A 20462-nucleotide genomic window follows, 5' to 3' on the forward strand; every position below is an offset into this window, starting at 1 on the left:
ATGCAGGGCTCAAACTCACGGACCATGAGATCCTGCCCTGAGCCCAAGTTGGACGCGTAACAGACTGAGCACCCCACTAACTTTATCTTCAAAGTTAATGGAAGGTACTGAAAATAAACATGTTTAGGTTTTTTTCTCCACCTTCCCGAATTCAGTCTGGACAGCCCACCTTAAGATCCCTCGGTAAGGTTGAAGACCATGGCCACAGTATTTTGCAGCCCCTTGTCATTAGGAGGAGTTGGAAACTAGTTCCCCTCTCCTGGAATCTGGACTGGTTTCGTGACTTGCTTTGACCAACAGAATGCGGCAGAAGGTGTGAGTTTGGAAGATATGTCTTATCCTTACTTCCCACTTTGATTCTCTTGGAATGCTGCCTCCTGATGCCCCATGTAAGGAAGCTGATCTAGCCCAGGAGCTGACAAAGCTTTTCTATAAAGGACCAGGTGGTAAATGTTTTTGGCTTTGTGTGCCATGGCCACAGTTCCAATAGGACTCTGCTTACAGAAGCCGAAGTTTGAATTTCGTAGAATTTTCACGTGTCAGGAAATACCAGTCTTTTGATACTCTTCAACCATTCCGAAGTGTAAAGACCATTCTCAGCCTCTGGTGAACCAGATGTGGTCTGTGAGCTGTGGTTTGCAGACCCCTGTTCTAGCCTATTGGATAAGAGGTCACATGGCGGTATTGACCTTCAAATGAAAACAATTATTTTACCCACAAAATGGGCTTGTTCAGGAATAGCAGAGAATTGCAATTCGGAACAAGCAAGCTACGCAAAAAACACTGCGATTTTTTGGAGAAAGAGGAAGTTGGGAGGGGTTGTTTTGAAGGGAAGTCCATTGGAGTTCAGGGTGATGATGGTGTCTCATTGGCTGAGGCGATTGAGTCCAGCAGGGGGACTGCCCAGGCAGACACATGTAGTTGATCCCTGTTGTATGAATCCACTCCAGTTCGGGGTGATCTGTTACACAGCAATAGCTAACTGGGACACCAGGTCTAGAAGATTTTTCCAGGTTTAGAAAAACATGAGAGACTCTGAAAGAAACTTCGGGTTGGCTTTAAACCATAAGAAAGGAAGTCACGACATCTCCATTCCCAAGACGTAATTCATGTCGTCAAGGTTTTGTGAATGACCTCAGTCCCGATATGTCCTTGTTATGTTCTGTTTAGAAATGGTTTCCCCAGATTTTCCTCACTCTCCCCAAACCCCAGGAAGTCCTGTCGTGTCGTGGGTGCAAAAGATGCACCAAGAGCAAAATGATCTCAAGGACAGAGGACTCTTCTGTAATGTTTGTGAGGTGCCGGGCTTCTGTTCTCAGAACAGAAAAGAAATAAACATTTAAAAAAAATAAATAAAAATGTCTCCAGGCATTGCCAGGTGTCTCCAGGGGCAGTTGAGAACTACTACTTATTTATTTATTTATTTATTTATTTATTTATTTATTTATTTATTGAGAGACAGTATGAGCAGGGGAGGGGCAGAGAGAAAGGGAGACACAGAATCAGAAGCGAGCTCCAGGCTCCGAGCTATGTCAGCACAGAGCCCCATGTGGGGCTCGAACTCACCAACTGCGAAATCATGACCTGAGCCGGAGTCGGACGCTTAACCGACCGAGCCACCCAGGTGCCCCGAGAACTACTGCTCTAACCCTTTATTCTGTTGTAGTGGGTTGAGTGGTGGCCCCCAGAGAGATCTGTCCGAGTCCTAACCCCGGAACCTGTGACCGTGACCTTATTTGGAGAAAGGGTCTTCGCGGATGTAATTAAGATGAGATCTCAAGATGAGATCATCTTGGATTATGGAGGGAGGTCTTAAATCCAATGGCAAGTGTCTTTGTAAGAGACAGAAGAGGAGTCACACGGGGAGAAGGCCATGTGAAGACAGAGGCAGAGGGACGTGGCCACAGCTGAGGAATGCATGGATCCTCCCCTAGAATTTCCAGAGGGAGTGTGGCTGTTGACATTTTGATTTCCGACTTCTGGCCTCCAGAACTGTGAGAGAATAAATTTCTGTTGTTTTAAGCCACCTGGTTTAACACTTTGTGATACTTTGTTATGGCAGCCGCAAGAAACTAATACCCTACTTGTGGTGGGCACACGAATTTGGCGGAGAGAAATTGTTCACTCCCACGCGGTGCTCATGGTCTGTTTATAATGAAACCCCCAAGCCATGATCTTTCAGTATTTTACTTTCAATGGATGCTTCATTTCTCTCCTTCTGGAAAGTTCTAAGAACTCCCTTCGCTGTGGCCTGCACCCCAGGGAGGGAGATGCACGGTTGGCTGTGCCCCTACACCCAGCATGTGCCTGGCCCATTCATTCCGCAGATGCGAAACCCCTAGTCAGCCGTGGCGCAGTGGTGATCAAGAAATATTTGATGCACGGCGTTCCAGGAGGCGGGCATTATCACCCAAGGGCAACCAAGGTACAGAGGGGAGGGAGAGGTGACCAGTCCAAGGCCACCAGCTGGAGAGGGGTAGAACCTGAGTCTGTCCCCGGCTCCAGGCCTCAGTTTCCATTTCTGTGAAATGGAGGTAAGACAGGGCTTCATCTGGAAAACCAGGCGACAGTTGTATTTCAGAACTGGGAGTTTTTGGTAGCTTAAGAAGATAATTGAGGGTGAAAGCTGCTGTATGTTACGTGATGCCCCTGGGGCTCTCGGGACAGCCCTTAAGCAAAGGGATACATAAGGGATAAACGGGGATACAAAGGAATAATTGACCACTGAAAGCAGTGACAGCAGACTGGGTCAGCACAGGGGGAGGTGGTCCCTCTGTAACCGGAAACTGGGTTCTCCTCCTGGTGGGTGTCCAGCTGAAAGACAACCAAGCCAAGAGTGGGGAAAGGAAGGGTTTTATTTGCAACAAGTAGGGAGACCACTGAGTGCTTCTCCCAAAGCACTGTCCCCGCCCTCCCCCAGACAACAAAATTGGGGAAGTTTGAAACTAAGGGTACATGCATATTCATGAAGGGGCTTGGCAAAGGAGAGCGCTGTAGAGAAGTGGGGCAAAAGTCATCAATGTTTGAGTGTTCCAGGGGTTTAAACCCTGCAAAGATTCAAGAGTGTGGTGGGTCCATCTTTCCCTCTGAAACAGCAGAGGGAGTTTTTTTTTTTTTTACCACCAATGTATTGTCTCTGATGTGGTGAGGTTCTCCCCTGGCCGGGTAGTGGCTGTTTGTTTTTAATTCCTTTTGTTCCTTTAAAATCGTTAACTATGGAGGTCTTGTGATTTTAACAGATCCCAGGACGTCAAAGTGGCTGGGGACCTAAAATGACTTCTCTTATGTTAAGAAAGTTACGGCTTGTCTTTCTTTTTCTTAATATCTTTATTTATTTTTAAGACAGAGAGAGACAGAGCATGAGCAGGGGAGAGGCAGAGAGAGAGGGAGACACAGAATCCGAAACAGGCTCCAGGCTCCGAGCTGTCAGCACAGAGCGTGATGCGGGGCTTGAACTCACAGACTCTGAGATCATGACCTGAGCCAAAGTCGGACGCTCATCCGACTGAACCACCCAGGCATCCCAAAGCCTTGTCTTTCTTTTTTTGGGAACCTCTCGCCCTATTTGCCTACACCTACATCTGGAGTTCTGGCAGTTCTGGCCTGAAGAAAAAAGTTGGGTTTCCAGAGCCTTTTGGATTTGGGGATTTCAGCCTGAGGACCCATAAGAGTATCTCCAGGAGCTGTGGGCACACTTGGGAGAGATTGCTTGTCTGGGGCACTATTTAGTCAGGTCTCAGTAAACTCCGTAAGATGGAGAAGAGGAGGAACAGGGAGAGGAAGAAAGAGGAAGAGGAGGGGGGAGGAGGGAAGCCGGGAGGGCAGGGGAGGAGGTAAGAGGAGGGGCAGGGAGGAGAGGGATAGAACAGAAGAGAAAGGGAAGGAAGTGGGGCGGGGGAGGAGCAAAGAAGGGGGAAAGTGGAGGAAAGGGGGAGGGGAGGAAGAAACCTGAAGAGGGAGATGAAGAGGAGTGAGAGGGAGGAAGTGGGGAATAATGAGCGAATCTGGGTGGAAGGAAGGAGGGGGAGGAGAAGTTTGAGGAAGGAGAAAAGGGGAAGAAGAGGGAGAGGAGGAAGCGCAAGCCTCCAGCCCACGTTTGTGAGTGAATGAATGACTCCCAACTGTAGCTAGTGTGACAGCTCCAGTCCTCAGTTTCTTGGCCTGTAAAATGGGGTGATCACAATAGTGCTACCTGGCAGGAGAAGAGTGCAGCTGTAGTTACCGGTCACTGCTGACCGCCGATCCCTGCCCAAGGAAGTAGCAGACCAGTGGCTGGCTCTGGGCCTGTCCTCCCGATCTGCCTCCTTGCCCCCCATTCCACCCACCCTGGGCAGCCGCAGGCACCAATGGTAGCACGTGGGAGGGGTGGGAGCCTGCCCAGCCCTGTCCTCCAAATGGCGCTGGAAGCCGGCCCTGGCCGCCTCCCAAGGAGAGCGCTGGGAAGGTCGGCCAAAGCCAAGGCAGAAAACAAGCAGGGGTGGGGTGGGCAGGGGGGCAGAGGAGGGGGAGCTTGGAGGGAGGGATCCAAGGCAGTGGCCTACATGGGCATAGCGCAGGCAGAGCAGGGCCCAGGAGTCTGCAGAAACAGAGGGTCTGGAGGACCCACCTTCTCGGGCTAGGTTTGGAGTTCTCTGTCTTGGCCTCATCGTCCCCGCCTGAGCTTCTGGGAACCCACGGGGAACCGGCCAAGACTGAGGGTCTGTGAGCCGCTCCAGGTCAGCCAGGGACCAGGGTGGTGGGCAGTCAGGCGGGCGCTAGCCCGTGCCTGATCAGGAGGAGGGCTTTTGGGTCTCGGTGGGCATTTAGGACCTTGGGTACGGGAGGGTGTGGGGACCCTGGTGTGTGGATTTTGCCCTCCCTGGGCTCTTGGGGTGTTAAAGAGATTTAACTGACGAGATTTTGCGATATACGTTTGGGATTAGTTGGGTCCTTGAAATGGATCATTAAGACAGATGGGGTTTAGAACCTTCTGAGGGTCCTAGGCTGTGAGTTTAGGGTCCCCGGAATGTGTATTTAAGACCCAAGAGGCTATGGTGCTTGGATATAGGACAAACTGGAGCAAGAATCCAGTACACACAGGCCCTGAGTGTGAACTGGGATTTTCTGGTGCCCGGGGCTAGGAATCCGTGTGCCATCTAAAGCTCAACCCGAAGCCACGCCCCTAGGCTGCGGGAGCACGTGCTTTCTAAACGCCGCGCGGGGGCGGGCGGAGGGAGGGCAGTTTGGTTGTCTTGAAGACAGCTGCGGCCGTCTCTGGGCCGTTCTAGCCCCGGGGTCTCGTTGGCCGTCGTCTCTCTGGCCCGGGACCTCTCTCTATGGTCGTGGCCTCCGGAAAGAGGCGGGCCTTGGCTAAGGGGCTGAGGAGCTCCGGCGCTTGACAAGTCGGAAGAGGGCCTTGGGGCGGGCCTGGGCTGGCAGGTGGGGAGGGGCCTAGGGCGCTAGGTGGGCCAGTGTGGGGCCCGGAGGGTGACGATTGGGGTAAAGCTCGAGGGAGGAGCCAGTGGCCCGGGGTGGAACCTGTGCCTGGGATAGGGGGCGGGCGAAGCCCGGGGCTAGGGGAGGGGCCTAGCGTGGAATGGGCGTGATATACATTTGTGGGCGGGACCAGATCGTTAACTGGGGGCGGGGCCAATGGGTGGCGGAGGAAGGGTAGAAGCGGGACTTCGGGGGAAAGCTCAGGACCTGTTGGCTGGACAGGCTTGGGAACGGGGAAGATCCTGTAACTGAAGACAACGGCTAGGTCAAGGCATGGGGAAGAGCTGGTCAAGTTACGGGGAAGGGACTGGGTCCGTGGTAGGGAAGAGGTGGAGCCCTTGCTTGGAGCCAGGTCGTGAGGGTGGAGCTTGGGTTCAGAGTCCAGCCTCTAGGTCAAGAAGTGGGGCAGGGCTTGATAGTGACTGACGGAGGGGAAGAGCTGCGTCTGAGGGCGTGGCCTGTAATAATGATTGGCAAAGAAGCCTGAGGAGGGTTAGGAACCAGGAAGCCTGTATCCAACATGGGATGGGGGCGGGGCCCTGATCCAGGGGCGGAGCCTGTCCGGAACAGGGCCAATTCTAGGCAGGAGGGCGGGGCCCAACCCGAAGGCGGTGGCCTGGGCTCCCCGAAGAGGCGGAGCCGGGGCCGGGGGGCGGGGCCCGGTTGGCTGTGGGGCGGGGCCCCAGAGGCCCGCGGCCTCAGCGCTCTCCGCCTCCCCAGGATGCGGGCTCCGGGTGCAGGTTCGGCTTCCGTGGTCTCGCTGGTGCTGCTGTGGCTGCTGGGGCTTCCGTGGACCTGGAGCACAGCGGCGGCGCTCGGCGTGTACGTGGGCGGCGGCGGCTGGCGTTTCCTGCGTATCGTCTGCAAGACCGCGAGGCGGGACCTCTTGTGAGTGCATTCGGGGCCTGGTCCCCCGCCGGCTGCGCGTCCTGGGGGTGGTCAGAGGTGGAGGTTGCAGCGGCGGCGTTGGGGGGGTCCTGAGGGCTTGGGGAGAGGGGTTTTGGATACTGGGGGCGAGGCTTAGGTGAGGGCGGGGTTAGGGGCGGGGCCGGGACCTGAAAGAGTGCCGGGTAGGGGGTCACTGAGGGGAGCTGCAGGGGACAATTTGAGGGTCTCTGGAGGGAGATGAGTAGGTTTCAGGCTTCTAGGGGCTGCTCTGGAGACTTCAGGGGACTGGAAGGTAACTTGGAGATCTTTGGGGAAGCTGGTTGGGGTTCCAGAGAGCTGAGGCTGATTGGGAGGCCCTGGGTATTTGGGGGTCTCTGTGGAGACTTGGTGACTGTGACAGGCCTCTCGGGGCTCTTCAGGGATTCTGGTAGGTCCCTAGGGTCCCACAGTGGTGACCCAGTGGTCTCTGGGGGCTGCCAAGACACTTTGGGTTTACTTAGGGCTTTCTCGGGTGTGATGGATGAAGGGGCCTTTTGGGGTACCTGTAAGGGACTTTTAGGGTTCCTGAAGGGTGTGTGTCTCCACAGGACAATTTACCGGTTTCTCTGTGGCAGGAGCGCTCTTTGAGAGTTTGGAGTCTGTGCAGGATTTGGGGGGTTCGGGGTTTGTGGAGAGGTTGCTGTGTATTTCAAGACTTGTTTGGGGAATCTCTGGAGACTGTGATCTCACCCGAGGGGATTTTGGTGTCCTAGGCAGGTATCCCTGGAAGAAGGTCTCTGGGGTGTCTCTGAGGGGCTTGCTTGAAGAAGCTGTTGGGGGGGGTCTTCCTGGGTGGGGGGGAATAGGTGTCGTGGGGGATTCCCATCCGAGCAAATCTTGGTAACAGTCCCCACATGGGAATACCTGAGCACCTGCTGTGGCTGCGAGGCTGATCCTTTCAGGGAGGTGGGGGGACTGACCCATTAAGGGTGAAGAAACAGGCTCTGTGAGCAGCAGGGATGGTGTGCAGCTGGGGAAAGTTCCACTGCCAGTTGACTGGTTCTGAACCTTCCAGCACCCGTCCTTTCCTCTCCATGCGCTGGTCCCTGCCTCTGCCTTGGTCTTTCTGACATGCACATCTGAGCATGCACTCTGTTCGCCTACCCTCCACGACCCCCATCCTCTGCAGGAAAAAGACTCACCCTCCAGCTGGACACTGTGACCTATCCTGGGATCTGCCCACTCGCCACTCCCCACCTCTATCGTGTCATCTGGCCCTCATATCAACTTGCCTTGTCAGGCTCAGGATGTTCCCTCTGCCTGGCACACGCTGGACCGCCTCTTGCCTGGTGATGCCTTATGATGTTGCCTCCCTCGGGACCCTTTGCAGAATTTTCCTACTCAACACCTTCCCACGGTTCCTTGTTGCCCTTAGAATCGACACCACCTGAGGTTCCTGACTGTGTCCACAACGTCTTCTCCTTTCCTTTGTCACTCTTCCAGCTACACTGGCCTTGCTGTTCCTAAACATGCTCGGCCCCAGGGCCTTTGTACGTGCTGCACCCTCTGCCTGGATCACTCTTCCTTGCTATTTATTCATTGTCATCATGCCATAGCTTAAATGTCATCTTAGAGAGCCCTCTCCTGACCCTGCGTCTCTGTACACTCTCCAACCTTGTTGCTCCTTGGCAGGATGGCCAATATTTGCTGAGTGCCCGCTCCATGCCAGGCACCATGCTAAACATGACTTCTTGAAGCCCTCCCAACAACCCTATGGTGTGGGTACTCTCTTGTCCCCACCTTACGGACGAGCCAACTGAGGCACAGCAAGGTTTGGTCGCTCGCCCAGGTCGGGGGGAGTAGTTTTTTATTTATTTTTGGGACAGAGAGAGACAGAGCATGAACAGGGGAGGGGCAGAGAGAGAGGGAGACACAGAATCGGAAACAGGCTCCAGGCTCCGAGCCATCAGCCCAGAGCCCGACGCGGGGCTCGAACTCACGGACCGCGAGATCGTGACCTGGCTGAAGTCGGACGCTTAACCGACTGCGCCACCCAGGCGCCCCACTGAGAGACTTGCTTCTAATGAACAGAATACAGCAAAAGAAATGGGCTGTTACCTCCGAGGTTTGTAATGTGCATGACTGTGGTGCTCTCTCAGATCATTCCCTCTGGAAAAAGCTGGCTGCTGTTATGCAAGGCAGTCCTGGGGAGAGGCCCACGTGACTGAACTTGGAAGTAGGCTCTCTCCCAGTGAAACCTTGAGATGACCTCAGCGCCAGCCAATACCTTGATTGCAGCCTCATAAGACACTCGAACCACACAGCTAAGCTATTCCTGGCTTCCTGACCTTCAGAAAATGTGTGATAATAAATGTTTCCAGCTGGTAATTTTGGAGGCAATTTGTCACACAGCAATAGCTAACTAACACAGCTTGTGTGGCCCTTTCCGTGGACCAGGCCTTGTGTTCTCACAGTCCTATAAAGAAGGAAGGGCGCCTGGGTGGCTCAGAAGGTTGAGTTTCCGACTCTTGGTTTCTGCTCAGGTCATGATCTCGCAGTTCGTGGGATCGAGCCCCACGTCGGGCTCTGTATTGACAACTTAGAGCCTGCTTGGTATTCTCTCTCTCCACCTCCCCCTCTGCCCCTCCCACCTTCGCGCTCTTTCTTTCTCTCTCTCTCTCAAAAATAGATAATTAACTTAAAAAAGGGGGTGCCTGGGTGGCTCAGTCGGTTAAGTGTCCAACTCTTTTTTTTTTTTTTTTTAATTTATTGATTGATTTTGAGAGGGACAGAGATAGCATGAGTCGGGGAGGGGCAGAGAGAGAGAGAGACGAGAGACAGAGAATCCCCAGCAGGTTTCGCCCCGTCAGCATGGAGCCCAGGGTGGTGCCCAAACCCACGAAACGGTGAGATCATGACCTGAACCCAAACCAAGAGCCAGATGTTCAACTGACTGAGCCACCCAGGTGCCCCTAAATGTCCGACTCTTGATCTCCGCTCAGGTCGTGATCTCATGGTTCATGGGTTTGAGCCCCATGTCTGGGCTGTGTGCTGACAGTGCGGATCCTGCTGGGGATTCTCTGTCTCTGTCCCTCTGCCCCTCTCCTGCTCACGTTCTCTCACTGTCTCAAAATAAATAAATACAACCTTAAAAAAAAAAAAAAAAAGGGATGCCTACTAACCCCATTTACAGGCACGGAGAGACGAGGTCCCTTACCCGGGAATGCACAGGCAAGGAGGGCAGGGCACTGGAGTTCATGTTCTTAACCCCCGTGGGAGCTGCCTTTCGACCCAGGGTTCAGAAAACGTGTAAGCACCCGACTCCAGCTCTCCCACCTCGTTCTGTATCCTGTATTCGCGGCGTGAAATCTGATCACATTTATTCTTGTTGGTTTCTTTCTGCCCGGGTGTCCTGGAGCTCAGGGTGAAAACATGAGGGGGCAGAAGGAACAGAAGGATGAGAAGAAGTCTCATTCAGGAAGGGCCCAGAGGCGCACAGTGGCTTCTTTGTCCCCAGGGTGGGGGTGGCTTGGGCTGCTGCCAGGCCGGGGCAGCCCAGGCATGTGGCTGGAGCTGAGCACTGGAGTCTCCTGTCTGCCCACGTGGGTGTACTCCGGAAAGGATGGGGGCGAGGGCAGGACGGGACAGGCGGTGAGAGCTGGGCCCGTCCCGAATGCTCATGTAACCTGATCGTGACCGGCTATAGCCTCAATTCCTGTTTCTTGCAGTATCACCGGTGGACGGGGTGGGGGGGGGGGGGCCCTCCTTGCAGGGGCTGCTTCCTGTGGTTCCCAGCCTTGCTGAAGGTCCTTTCCCCATGGCTATAAAAATAATACCAGCTTCTGGGGTTCTTGGGGTGCTCTGTCAAGTTCACTCACGGGAAGCTCTTAGAGGAGAGCTGGGTACCCGGTCGGTACTCAGATGCGTTGGTGCTGGTTGCTGTCGGCTGGTGGGGGGCGGGGGGGGGCTTGGTGGCTGTGTAAGCGGATGGTTGGGAGCTTGATGGCCAGAGCCAGGGTGGACCTCAGCTCTGCCCCTTGCTGGCCCATGGAAAGTTGCCCTCTGAGTCCCAGTTCCTTTATCTGTAAAAATAGTCCTTATGTAATGTCTCTCCCTCAAGAAGCATGAATTGAACACCTCTTGTGTGCAGCGTGGGCATATGTGGCGAATGCTTTATTAATGCTTTGTTAGGCCTCAGGAGGAGCAGAGGGACCCTGGCGGGGGTCCTGGTTCTGGGCTTCTGCCCTGACTTGCTGTGTGACCTCGGGCATGTTAATGCACCTCTCTGAGCACCCGCCTCATCCCGTCATCTGTCACATGGGAATTTTAGGACTCTGCTTCAGAGGGTGGCCATAAAGTTCGCACAGTGCCCGGCACATAGTAGGTGCGCAATAAATGCCGAGGCTGCTGACCTCAGCTAGTCTACTTATTACCGAACGGGTGGGATATCAGGATCTGACCAGGGAGGGCGTCTTCTGTCTCTTTCCCAAGATATAGTTACAGAATCTGCACAGACCTTCCTGCCGTCCGTGCCCACAGGTGGCCGCACATTCTCTGTCATATTTCTTAACTGGCACTTTCTTTCCATTTTTACTTGTAATTTTTACTTTTATGAAAATCATGCAAGCTTCCAGATGAAAGATTCTCAGCCCTCTACCTCATAAAGCCACTGCAAACATTGAATCAACAAATACTGAGCTATCATTCCTAGAGGAAATACTGGGTTAGGTTTCTGCAAACCTCCTGTCACGACATTTTTATCAACCAATCAATACATGATCTTGTTTTATGTTTATTCTATTTAAAGACACCTCATTTTATAGAAGTTCTTTTTATTTATTTATTTTTTATTTTTTTAATATAATTTAGTGGCTTCCATACAACACCTAGTGCTGATCCCAGTAAGTGCTCTCCTCAATGCCCATCTCTTTTTGTTTGCTTTGAAGTAAGCTCTGGGCCCAACATGGGGCTTGAACTCATGATCCTGAGATCAAGAGTCACATGTGCTACTGACTGAGCCAGTCAGGCACCCCTATATTCCTTTTTTAAAAATATATATTCTTGGGGCGCCGGGGTGGCTCAGTTGGTTGAGCGGCCGACTTCGGCTCAGGTCATGATCTCACAGTTTGTGGGTTCGAGCCCCGCATCGGGCTCTGTGCTGACAGCTCAGAGCCTGGAACCTGCTTCAGATTCTGTGTGTGTCTGTCTCTCTCTGCCCCTCCCCCACTCACACTCTACATCTCTCTCTCTCTCTCTCTCTCAAAAATAAGTAAAACATTAAAAAAATACATATATATATATTCTTGGGTCTCTTCGGTGGCTCAGTTGGTTAAGTGACCGACTTCGACTCAGGTCCCTATCTCGTGGTTCACAGGTTTTAGCCCCACATCGGGCTCTGTGCTGACAGCTCGGAGTCTGCAGCCTGCTTCAGATTCTGTGTTTCCCTCTCTCTCTGCCCCTCCCCCACTCGCACTCTGTCTCTCTCTCAAAAATAAACATTAGAGATATATATATGTATATATATACATATATATATCTCTTTTTAATATATATATATATATGTATATATATATGTATATTCCTGATTCATTACCAGTGGACTGATGGCCAACAGCATTATAACTCATGCCTGAGCAAAACTTATCTAAGTAAGGCACATCTCAGCCTTCTTGCACTTAGGAACACTAGATAGCGCTTTAACATTATTCCTGGGAGCCATTTTAAGCTTCAAAATCACCAAAGAAAGGACAAAAATGCAAAAAAAAAAAAAATGTGGCACTGAATAGACTTCCAAAAGGATACTTATTTACAATATGAGCTGAAACAAAAAGGCAGAGTGCTGTCTTGTTGAACTAACCTGGGAATGTGCACACTGGCAGCACGTTTTTGTTTTTTTTTGCCACTCTGTGTGCGTCCTCAAATGGTTGTGAAAGAAATATGAACATTGATTTTTGGGGATACAAATAAATTTTAGTGAGCAGGCAAATTTGCAGTTAAGAAATCTGTGAGTAATGAGGATTGACTATTGTAATTTGGCCAGGTAAGTAATCAGTATTTACATTGTTTTGATGGCAACAGTGTTCTTAGTTGAGCCACTAGTGTACTATGATCATTTTTTTAATTTCTTAACCTTTATGTGTTTTTTTGGGGGGGTTATTACTTGCCTTTGTATTTGTTAGTTTTCTTTGCATTCATCTATACTTCAAGACCAAATGACAGTTGTATCTGTCTTCTCTCATGACTTTTATAGCGTAAGATGGGCTTTCAGTTTCCCCTTTTTTGGAGAAGTCTCTCTTCTAGCCTCCAATTTGTCCAGGCTGGGCTACTGACTTTTTGCACCTGGTGAATAGCCGTCATTCCAATCTTGATTCTAGCCACCTTCCTAAGGATTGGCATTACGTCTGTCTTGGGTTAGATGCACTGTTTCCTGGGTCCCTGGTGGTTTTCTTCTTTGGTTTACTCCTTTGATTTGTTGGAGCACCTTCTTATTGGCTTTGGGAGACATGTGGTTGAGAAGTTAATTTTTTGAGACCCTTTATGTATGAAAACATTTTTATTTCCACCCTCACACTTGATTGATGGTCTCGGTTTAAACTTCTAGGTTGGAAATAATTTTCCTTCAGTATTGAAGGCATTTCTTCTCACATAATTATTGTTGAGAAGTCTGAAACCCTCCTAATTCCTGATCTTTTATAGTGATCTGTTTTTCTTTCTGGAAGTTTGTGGGATCTTTTCAAGATGGTGAGCTATTTCCATCCATTGTATGGTCTGTTGTTTAGCTTCATGGCAAGGAAGTTTTCTTAAATGGTACTGATGATTTACTCACCTTTATTTCTTTTGTTCTTCTTGGAACACCTGTTATTTAGTACCTGGAACAGCATTTGGCTTGATAATTATTTGTTGAATAAATATTATGTTGGATATTCTGGGCTGGTTCTCTAATTTTCTTTTCTTTCTTTCTTTTTTTTTTTTTAATTTGCCATCTCCATCTTTTTATCCTACTTTCTATGATAGTTCTTCAAATACACCTTCTAATCTCTCTGTTAATATTTGACTTATGCCTACAAGTTTAAAATTTTTTATTATGATCATTATTTGTTTAAATTCATAGACTTTATTTTTAATTTTTTATAGACTTCATTTTTTTATTATCAGTTTTAAGTTTACAGAAAAATTGATCACAGAGTACGTAGAGTTCCCATATATCCCCTTCCCATTCCCCACAGTTTCCCTATTATTAAGATCTTGTGTGGGGCGCCTGGGTGGCTCAGTCGGTTAAGTGGCCGACTTTGGCTCAGGTCATGATCTCGAGGTCCGTGAGTTCGAGCCCCGCGTCGGGCTCTGTGCTGACAGCTCAGAGCCTGGAGCCTGTTTCAGATTCTGTGTCTCCCTCTCTCTGACCCTCCCCCGCTCATGCTCTGTCTCTCTCTGTCTCAAAAATAAATAAACGTTAAGAAAAAAAAAGATCTTGTGTTAGTGTAGTATACCTGTTACAATTGATGAACCAATATTGATACATTTTTATTTTTCTTTATTTTTTAAAATTTAAATCCAAGTTAGTTAATATACAGTGTAATAATGGTTTCAGGAATAGGATTCAGTGATTCATCACTTACATATAACAGCCAGTGTACATCTTATCAAGTGTCCTCCTTAATGCCCCTCGTCCATTTATTTATTTTTTTAAATTTTTTTTTTAACGTTTATTTATTTTTGAGACAGAGAGAGACAGAGCATGAATGCGGGAGGGGCAGAGAGAGAGGAAGACACAGAATCGGAAGCAGGCTCCAGGCTCCGAGCCATCAGCCCAGAGCCTGACGCGGGGCTCGAACTCACCGACCATGAGATCCTGACCTGAGCTGAAGTCGGACGCTTAACCGACTGAGCCACGCAGGCGCCCCACCCCTCGTCCATTTAGCCAATCCCCTCACCCACCACCCCACCAACAACCCTCAGTTTGTTCTCTTATTGTTTGTCTCCCTCTCTGTTTTTGTATTATTTTTGCTTCCATTTTCTGATGTTCAGCTGTTTTGTATCTTAAATTCCACATATGAGTGACATCATATGATATTTGTCTTTCTCTGGCTGACTTATTTCGCTTAGCATAATACACTCTAGTTCCATCCACGTTATTGCAAATGGCAAGATTTCATTCTTTTTGATCACCAAGTAATATTCCATATGTGTGTATGTATATATATATATACATATATATTTGTATATATTTACATATATAAAGATGTGTATATGTTTATATATATAAAAACATATTACGTATGTTTATATATATATGTTTATATATGTACGTATATATATGTACACATATAAACATATATGTATTTACATATATATATTTATGTGTGTGTATGTGTATGTATATATACATACACATACACACACACACACCCCCCACATCTTCTTTATCTATTCATCAGTTGATGGACATTTGGGCTCTTTCCATGATTTGGCTATTGTGAATAGTGCTGCTATAAACATTGGGGTACATGTGCCCCTTTGAATCTGCAATCCTGTATCCTTTGGATAAATATCTAGTAGTGCAATTGCTGGGTCATAGGGTAGTTCTATTTGTAATTTTTTGAGGAACCTCCATACTGTTTTCCAGAGTGGCTGCACCAGCTTGCATTCCCACCAACAATGCAAAAGAGATCCTCTTTCTCTGCTTCCTCACCAACACCTGTTGTTGCCTGAGTTGTTAATGTGAGCCATTCTGACAGGTGTGAGGTGGTATCTCATTGTGGTTTTGATTTGTATTTCCCTGATGATGGGTGATGTTGAACATTTTTTCATGCATCTGTTAGCCATCTGGTGTCTTCTTTGGAAAAGTGTCTATTCATGTCTTTTGCCCATTTCTTCACTGGGTTATTTGTTTTTTGGGTGCTGAGTTTGATAAATTCTTTGTAGATTTTGGACACTAAGCCTTTATCTGATAATGTCTTTTGCAAATATCTTCTCCCATTCCGTCTGTTGCCTTTTAGTTTTGCTGATTGTTTCCTTCGCTGTGCAGAGGCTTTTTATCTTAATGAGGGCCCAATAGCTCATTTTTGCTTTTGGTTCCCTTGCCTCTGGAGACATGTCAAGTAAGAAGTTGCTGCGGCCGAGGTCAAAGAGGTCTTTGCCTGCTTTCACCTCTAGGATTTTGATAGTTTCCTATCTTATGTTTAGTCTTTCATCCATTTTGAGTTTATTTTTGTGTGTGGTGTAAGAAAGTGGTCCAGGTTCATTGTTCCGCATGTTGCTGTCTTTTTCCCCAACACCATTTGCTGAAGAGACTGTCTTTTTTCCATTGGATATTCTGTCCTGCTTCGTCAAAGATTAGTTGGCCCTACGTTTGTGGGTCCATTTCTGGGTTCTCTGTTCTGTTCCATTGATCTAGGTGTCTGTTTTTGTGCCAGGACCATACTGTCTTGATGATTACAGCTTTGTAATACAGCTTGAAGTCCTGAATTGTGATGCCTCCAGCTTTGATTTTCTTCTTCAGGATTGTTTTGGCTATTCAGAGTCTTTCTGGCTCCATACAAATTTTAGGGTTGTTTACTCTAGCTCTGTGAAGGATGTTGGTGTTATTGTGATAGGGTTTGCATTGCATATGCTTTGGATTGTATTGACATGTTAACAATATTTGTTGTTACAATCCACGAGCATGGAATGTTTTTCCGTGAATTCTTCAATTTCTTTTGTAAGCTTTCTATAGTTATAGATACTAGCCAAGCGGATCCAAAAATACATTGAAAGAATTATTCACCATGATCAAGTGGGATTTATTCCTGGGCTGCAAGGGTGGTTCAATATCTGCAAATCCATCAATGTGATACATCACATTAGTAAAAGAGAAGATAAGAACCATATGATCCTCTCTATAGATGCAGAGAAAGCATTTGACAAAATACAGCATCCTTTCTTGATAAAACACCCTCAAGAAAGTAGGGATAGAAGGATCATACCTCAAGATTATTAAAGGCCATATATGAAAGACTCACAGCTAATGTCATGCTCGATGGCAAAAAACTGAGAGCTTTCCGCCTAAGGTCAGGAACACGACAAGGGGGTCCACTCTCCCCAGTGTTGTTCAACATAGTGTTGGAAGCCCTAGCTTCAGCAGTCAGACAACACAAAGAAATAAAATGTATCCAAATCAGCAAGGAGTACTCTATGGGGAAAACCCAAAGACTCCACCAAAACACTGCTAGAACTGACACATGAATTTGCAAAGTCACAGGATATAAATCAGTGCACAGAAATCCGTTACATTTCTAGACACCAATAAGGAAGCAGCAGAAAGAGAAATCAAGGAACTGATCCCCTTTACAATTGCACCAAAACCCATAAAATACCTAGGAATAAACCTGAGCAAAGAGATGAAAAATGTATACCCTGAAAACTATAGAAACCTTTTGATACGTTTTTATTAACTAAAGCTCTTTTTTTCCCTTAGGGTTTACTCTGTGTGCTGTGCATTCTGTGGTGCCCTCACATTGCAATTTTCCAGGATTTTTTTTTTTCATTCCCTAAAGCTTTTTTTTTTTTTTAATAATTTTTTTTAATGTTTATTTATTATTGAGAGACAGAGAGACACAGAGAGTGAACAGGGGACGGGTAGAGAGAGGGGAGACACAGAATCTGAAATAGGCTCCAGGCTCTGAGCTGTCAGCACAGAGCCCGACGCAGGGCTCGAACTCACGGACCACGAGATCATGACCTGAGCCGAAGTCGGACACTTAACCGACTGAGCCACCCAGGCGCCCCTGAAAGCTTTTAAATAGCATCTCATTCTTGTTTCATGCATGCATGTTTTCTTACATCTCCCAGAATATCATTGACTTTATTAGTTTTGTTTTCTCTTTGCACAATCTCTATTTCCTCAAAAATTTTCTTTTTTGTTTATTTTATTTTTTTGAAATCTTTTTAACATTTATTTATTTATTTATTTTCGAGAGAGAGACATAGCACAAGCAGGGGAGGGGCAGAGAGAGGAGGGAGACACAGAATCCGAAGCAGGCTCCAGGCTCTGAGCTGTCAGCACAGAGCCCGACGTGGGGCTCGAACCCATGAACCACGGGATCATGGCCTGAGCCAAAATCAATCGCTCAACCAACTGAGCCACTCAGGCGCCCCTTTGTTTCCTTTAGTTTCCCTCATCCCTAGTAGAGGAAATCCCCAGGGGTCCGATAATCCTTAGTTGTAAATCTGGTTAGAAGCTCTCGGCATGGGCCTATGGGGGGGGGGGGTGTCTTTTCAACTGCGAGCTTCATGATGGGGTCACCCGGCCAAGGGTGCTTTGCGGGAAACCATGCAGAGGAGACGAAGGTTGGGGGCTCATCATGGAATACGGTACAGACACTCCCTGGCTTCCAGTGGTTTGACTTACAATTTTTTGCCTTAACGATGATGCAAACGTGATGTGCATTCGGTAGAAGCTGTACGTTGAATGTGGAATTTGGATCTTTTTCCCAGACTCCCTGACAGGCAGTATGAGACTCTGTCCTGATCCTGGCCACCAGCAGTGAGCCGCCGCTCCCAGACAGCCGCACGATCACGAGGGTAAACGACCCGTACAGGCGTTCTGTACCCATTCAGCCCTTCTGTTTTTCACTTTCAGTACGGTATTCAGTTAATTATGTGAGATATTCAACACTTTATTAAATAGGCTTTGTAGGGGCTCCTGGGTGGCTCAGTTGGGTAAGCGTCCAACTTCGGCTCAGGTCATGATCTCGCGGTTCGTGGGTTCGAGCCCCGCGTCGGGCTCTGTGCTGACAGCTCGGAGCCCGGAGCCTGCTTCGGATTCTGTGCCTCCCTCTCTCCCTCTGCCCCTCCCTCCCTCTGTGTGTCTCTCTCCTTCAAAAATAAATAACATCAGAAAAAATATTTTTTGAGAAAATAGGCTTTGTGTTCGATTATTTTGCCCAACTGTGAGCTAATGTAAGTGTTTTGAGCATGTTTAAGGTAGGCCAGGCTCAGCTATAATGTTTATTGGGTTAGATGTATTAAATGCATTTTTGACTTATGGTATTTTCAACTTACGTTGCGTTTTTTTGGGTGTAACCCCACTGTAAGTCCAGGAAGATCTGTCTTATTGACTACAGTCCCCCTGTTGTACGTTACATCCCTGTGACTGATTTTATGTAGGGGCTTGCTTCCCAGACAGATTTCTACCCATTTCGCGCTGGAGTCCAGGATTCGGCTTTCTCCCACCTCCAAGGACCCCTGCCTTTCCCATTTTCCTAGTCTTTGTGTTCACACTTTTAAAAAATCCCTTGACTGGGGCACCCGGTTGGCTCAGTCGGTTAGGCATCTGACTTTGGCTCAGGTCATGATCTCACGGTTTGAGTTTGAGCCCCCCTTCTCTCTCCCTCTCTCTCCCCCTGTCTCCCCCTCTCTCTACCCCTCATGGGACTCTCCCTCTCTCTCTGTCTGTCCCTCGCTCACTTGTGCCCTCTCTCTCTCTCAAAAAATTAATGAAAAGAAAAAAATCTCTTTACTGGCTATTTTGGGGGGAAACAGGGAAATTCAATGATCAGTCAGTGTCTGGGTGTTTGACCTGCCTGCTGCCTTTGCGTGAAATCACCCGTGGCTTTTCTCACCTTGTGGCTCCTTCCTCATCTACCTGCGTCGGGGCCCCACAGCCTTCCGTTGTAAGGATCGGCCATTGGGCATCGAACCCCTCCTATACTACAGATCGTTTGGGCTCTTTTCTGTCTTCTGCTCATTGGAAGCTACAAATGAATAACAGTATCATTTCCCCCAGGTGACTTTAACCTGCCAAGATCAATCTTCTAATTAGTGGAACGATCCAGAACCATGGAGAAAGTCCTGTTGCCATGCAGTCTCCTCCCACTCTCTGCTTTGCTCACTCCTCTCTAGCCTGCTGGCCTTGTCCTTCCCACCTCCAGGCCTTTGCACTCACGGTACCCTCCACCTGGAATGCTTTCCCCCTACCGGCCGCGCTTTACCCACTGCTGGCTCCTTCCCGTTCTTTATTTTTTATCATTTTTTAATTGTTTAAAGTTTATTTATTTATTTTGAAAGAGAGAGCACACAGGGGAAGGGCAGAGAGAGAGAATCCCAAGCAGTCTTCGCGACGTCAGCGCAGAGCCTGACACGGGGCTAGAACCCACGAACCGTGAGATCATGCCCTGAGCCAAAACCAAGAGGCCCAACTGAATGAGTCATCCAGGCGCCCCTCCTTCCCATTCTTTAAAATGTAGCACAAATGTCGCTTCCTCAAAGTGGTCTCCCCCCCCCCCCCCCCCCCCCCCGCCCTTCCTGTGGATAAAGCTTTTGATCACATCATCCTGTTTCCTTTTTAGGAAACTTAGCATAAAACTATCATCGGATTGGGGCACTTGGGAGGCTCAGTTGGTTGAGTGTCCACTCTTGATTTCCGCTCCGGTCATAATCTCACGGTTCGTGAGTTTGAGCCCCGCGTCGGGCTCTGTGCTGACAGCGCGAAGTCCGCTTGGGATCCTCTCTCTCTGACCCTCCCCCCCGCTCTCTCTCAAAAATAAATAACAAAACAGTAAAAACAAACTATCATCGGTTTTCTTCGCTTTTTCCTCGGTTATTAGTTCCCTTCCCCTCCTTAGATTGTAAACCCCATTTGGACAGTGATCACGCCTACTTTAGTCACCTGGGTGTCCCTGTCCCTGTCGTGATGTCCAGCACGTGGTGGTGCTCCGTGGAGGTATGGTGCACGAGTGGATCAGCCCCTCCAGGGAGCTAAACTCTCGAAGGAGGTTTTTGGCTGCGAGTAGCGCGAATCTCAACTAGGAGTGGCATTGGCAGTAAAGAACAGTTACAACCACATGTAACGTGGAGTTTTGACACGAGATGGCTTGAGGTTGGTCAGTTCCCAGTGCAGCATGTTGTCATTGACCCGGGTTCCTTCGGTCTTTATGCTCTGCCATACTTGCTGCAAAGGCTTGGCATCTCCAGCCGAGTACCCTCATACTCTCATGCTGCCTGCTGTGGTTCCAGCCATCACATGCCAGTGACAGCTTCTCTGGGTAGAGGAAAGGGAACATGGGACTGCCATGTCCCATGGTGCAGGGATTGTGGGAAAGGGGCTGATGTGTTGCAGGGAGGTGTATGGGCTGGGCAGTGTT

At 48.7% G+C, this 20462-nt stretch overlaps 1 protein-coding gene across 4 annotated transcripts in view; it reads left to right on the top strand.

Moving 5' to 3' along the window:
* Nucleotides 1–4523: 4523 nt before the first annotated feature.
* Nucleotides 4524–20462, top strand: part of SLC27A1 (solute carrier family 27 member 1) — a 32385-nt gene continuing 16446 nt past the window's right edge. Inside the window, exons 1-2 of one of the 4 annotated variants that reach the window (XM_042928859.1) lie at nt 4524–4715; nt 6196–6363. In XM_042928859.1, coding sequence (XP_042784793.1) covers nt 6197–6363 — 167 coding nt within the window. In that variant the 5' untranslated portion in view covers nt 4524–4715; nt 6196. Of the gene's footprint in view, nt 4716–5632; nt 5747–6103; nt 6364–20462 lie in introns of those variants that run through there. The other 3 variants (XM_042928860.1, XM_042928858.1, XM_042928857.1) reach the window with 3 other exon arrangements.

This window comes from Panthera leo, chromosome A2, assembly GCF_018350215.1.
Source record: "Panthera leo isolate Ple1 chromosome A2, P.leo_Ple1_pat1.1, whole genome shotgun sequence".
Classification (NCBI taxonomy): Eukaryota; Metazoa; Chordata; class Mammalia; order Carnivora; family Felidae; genus Panthera; species Panthera leo.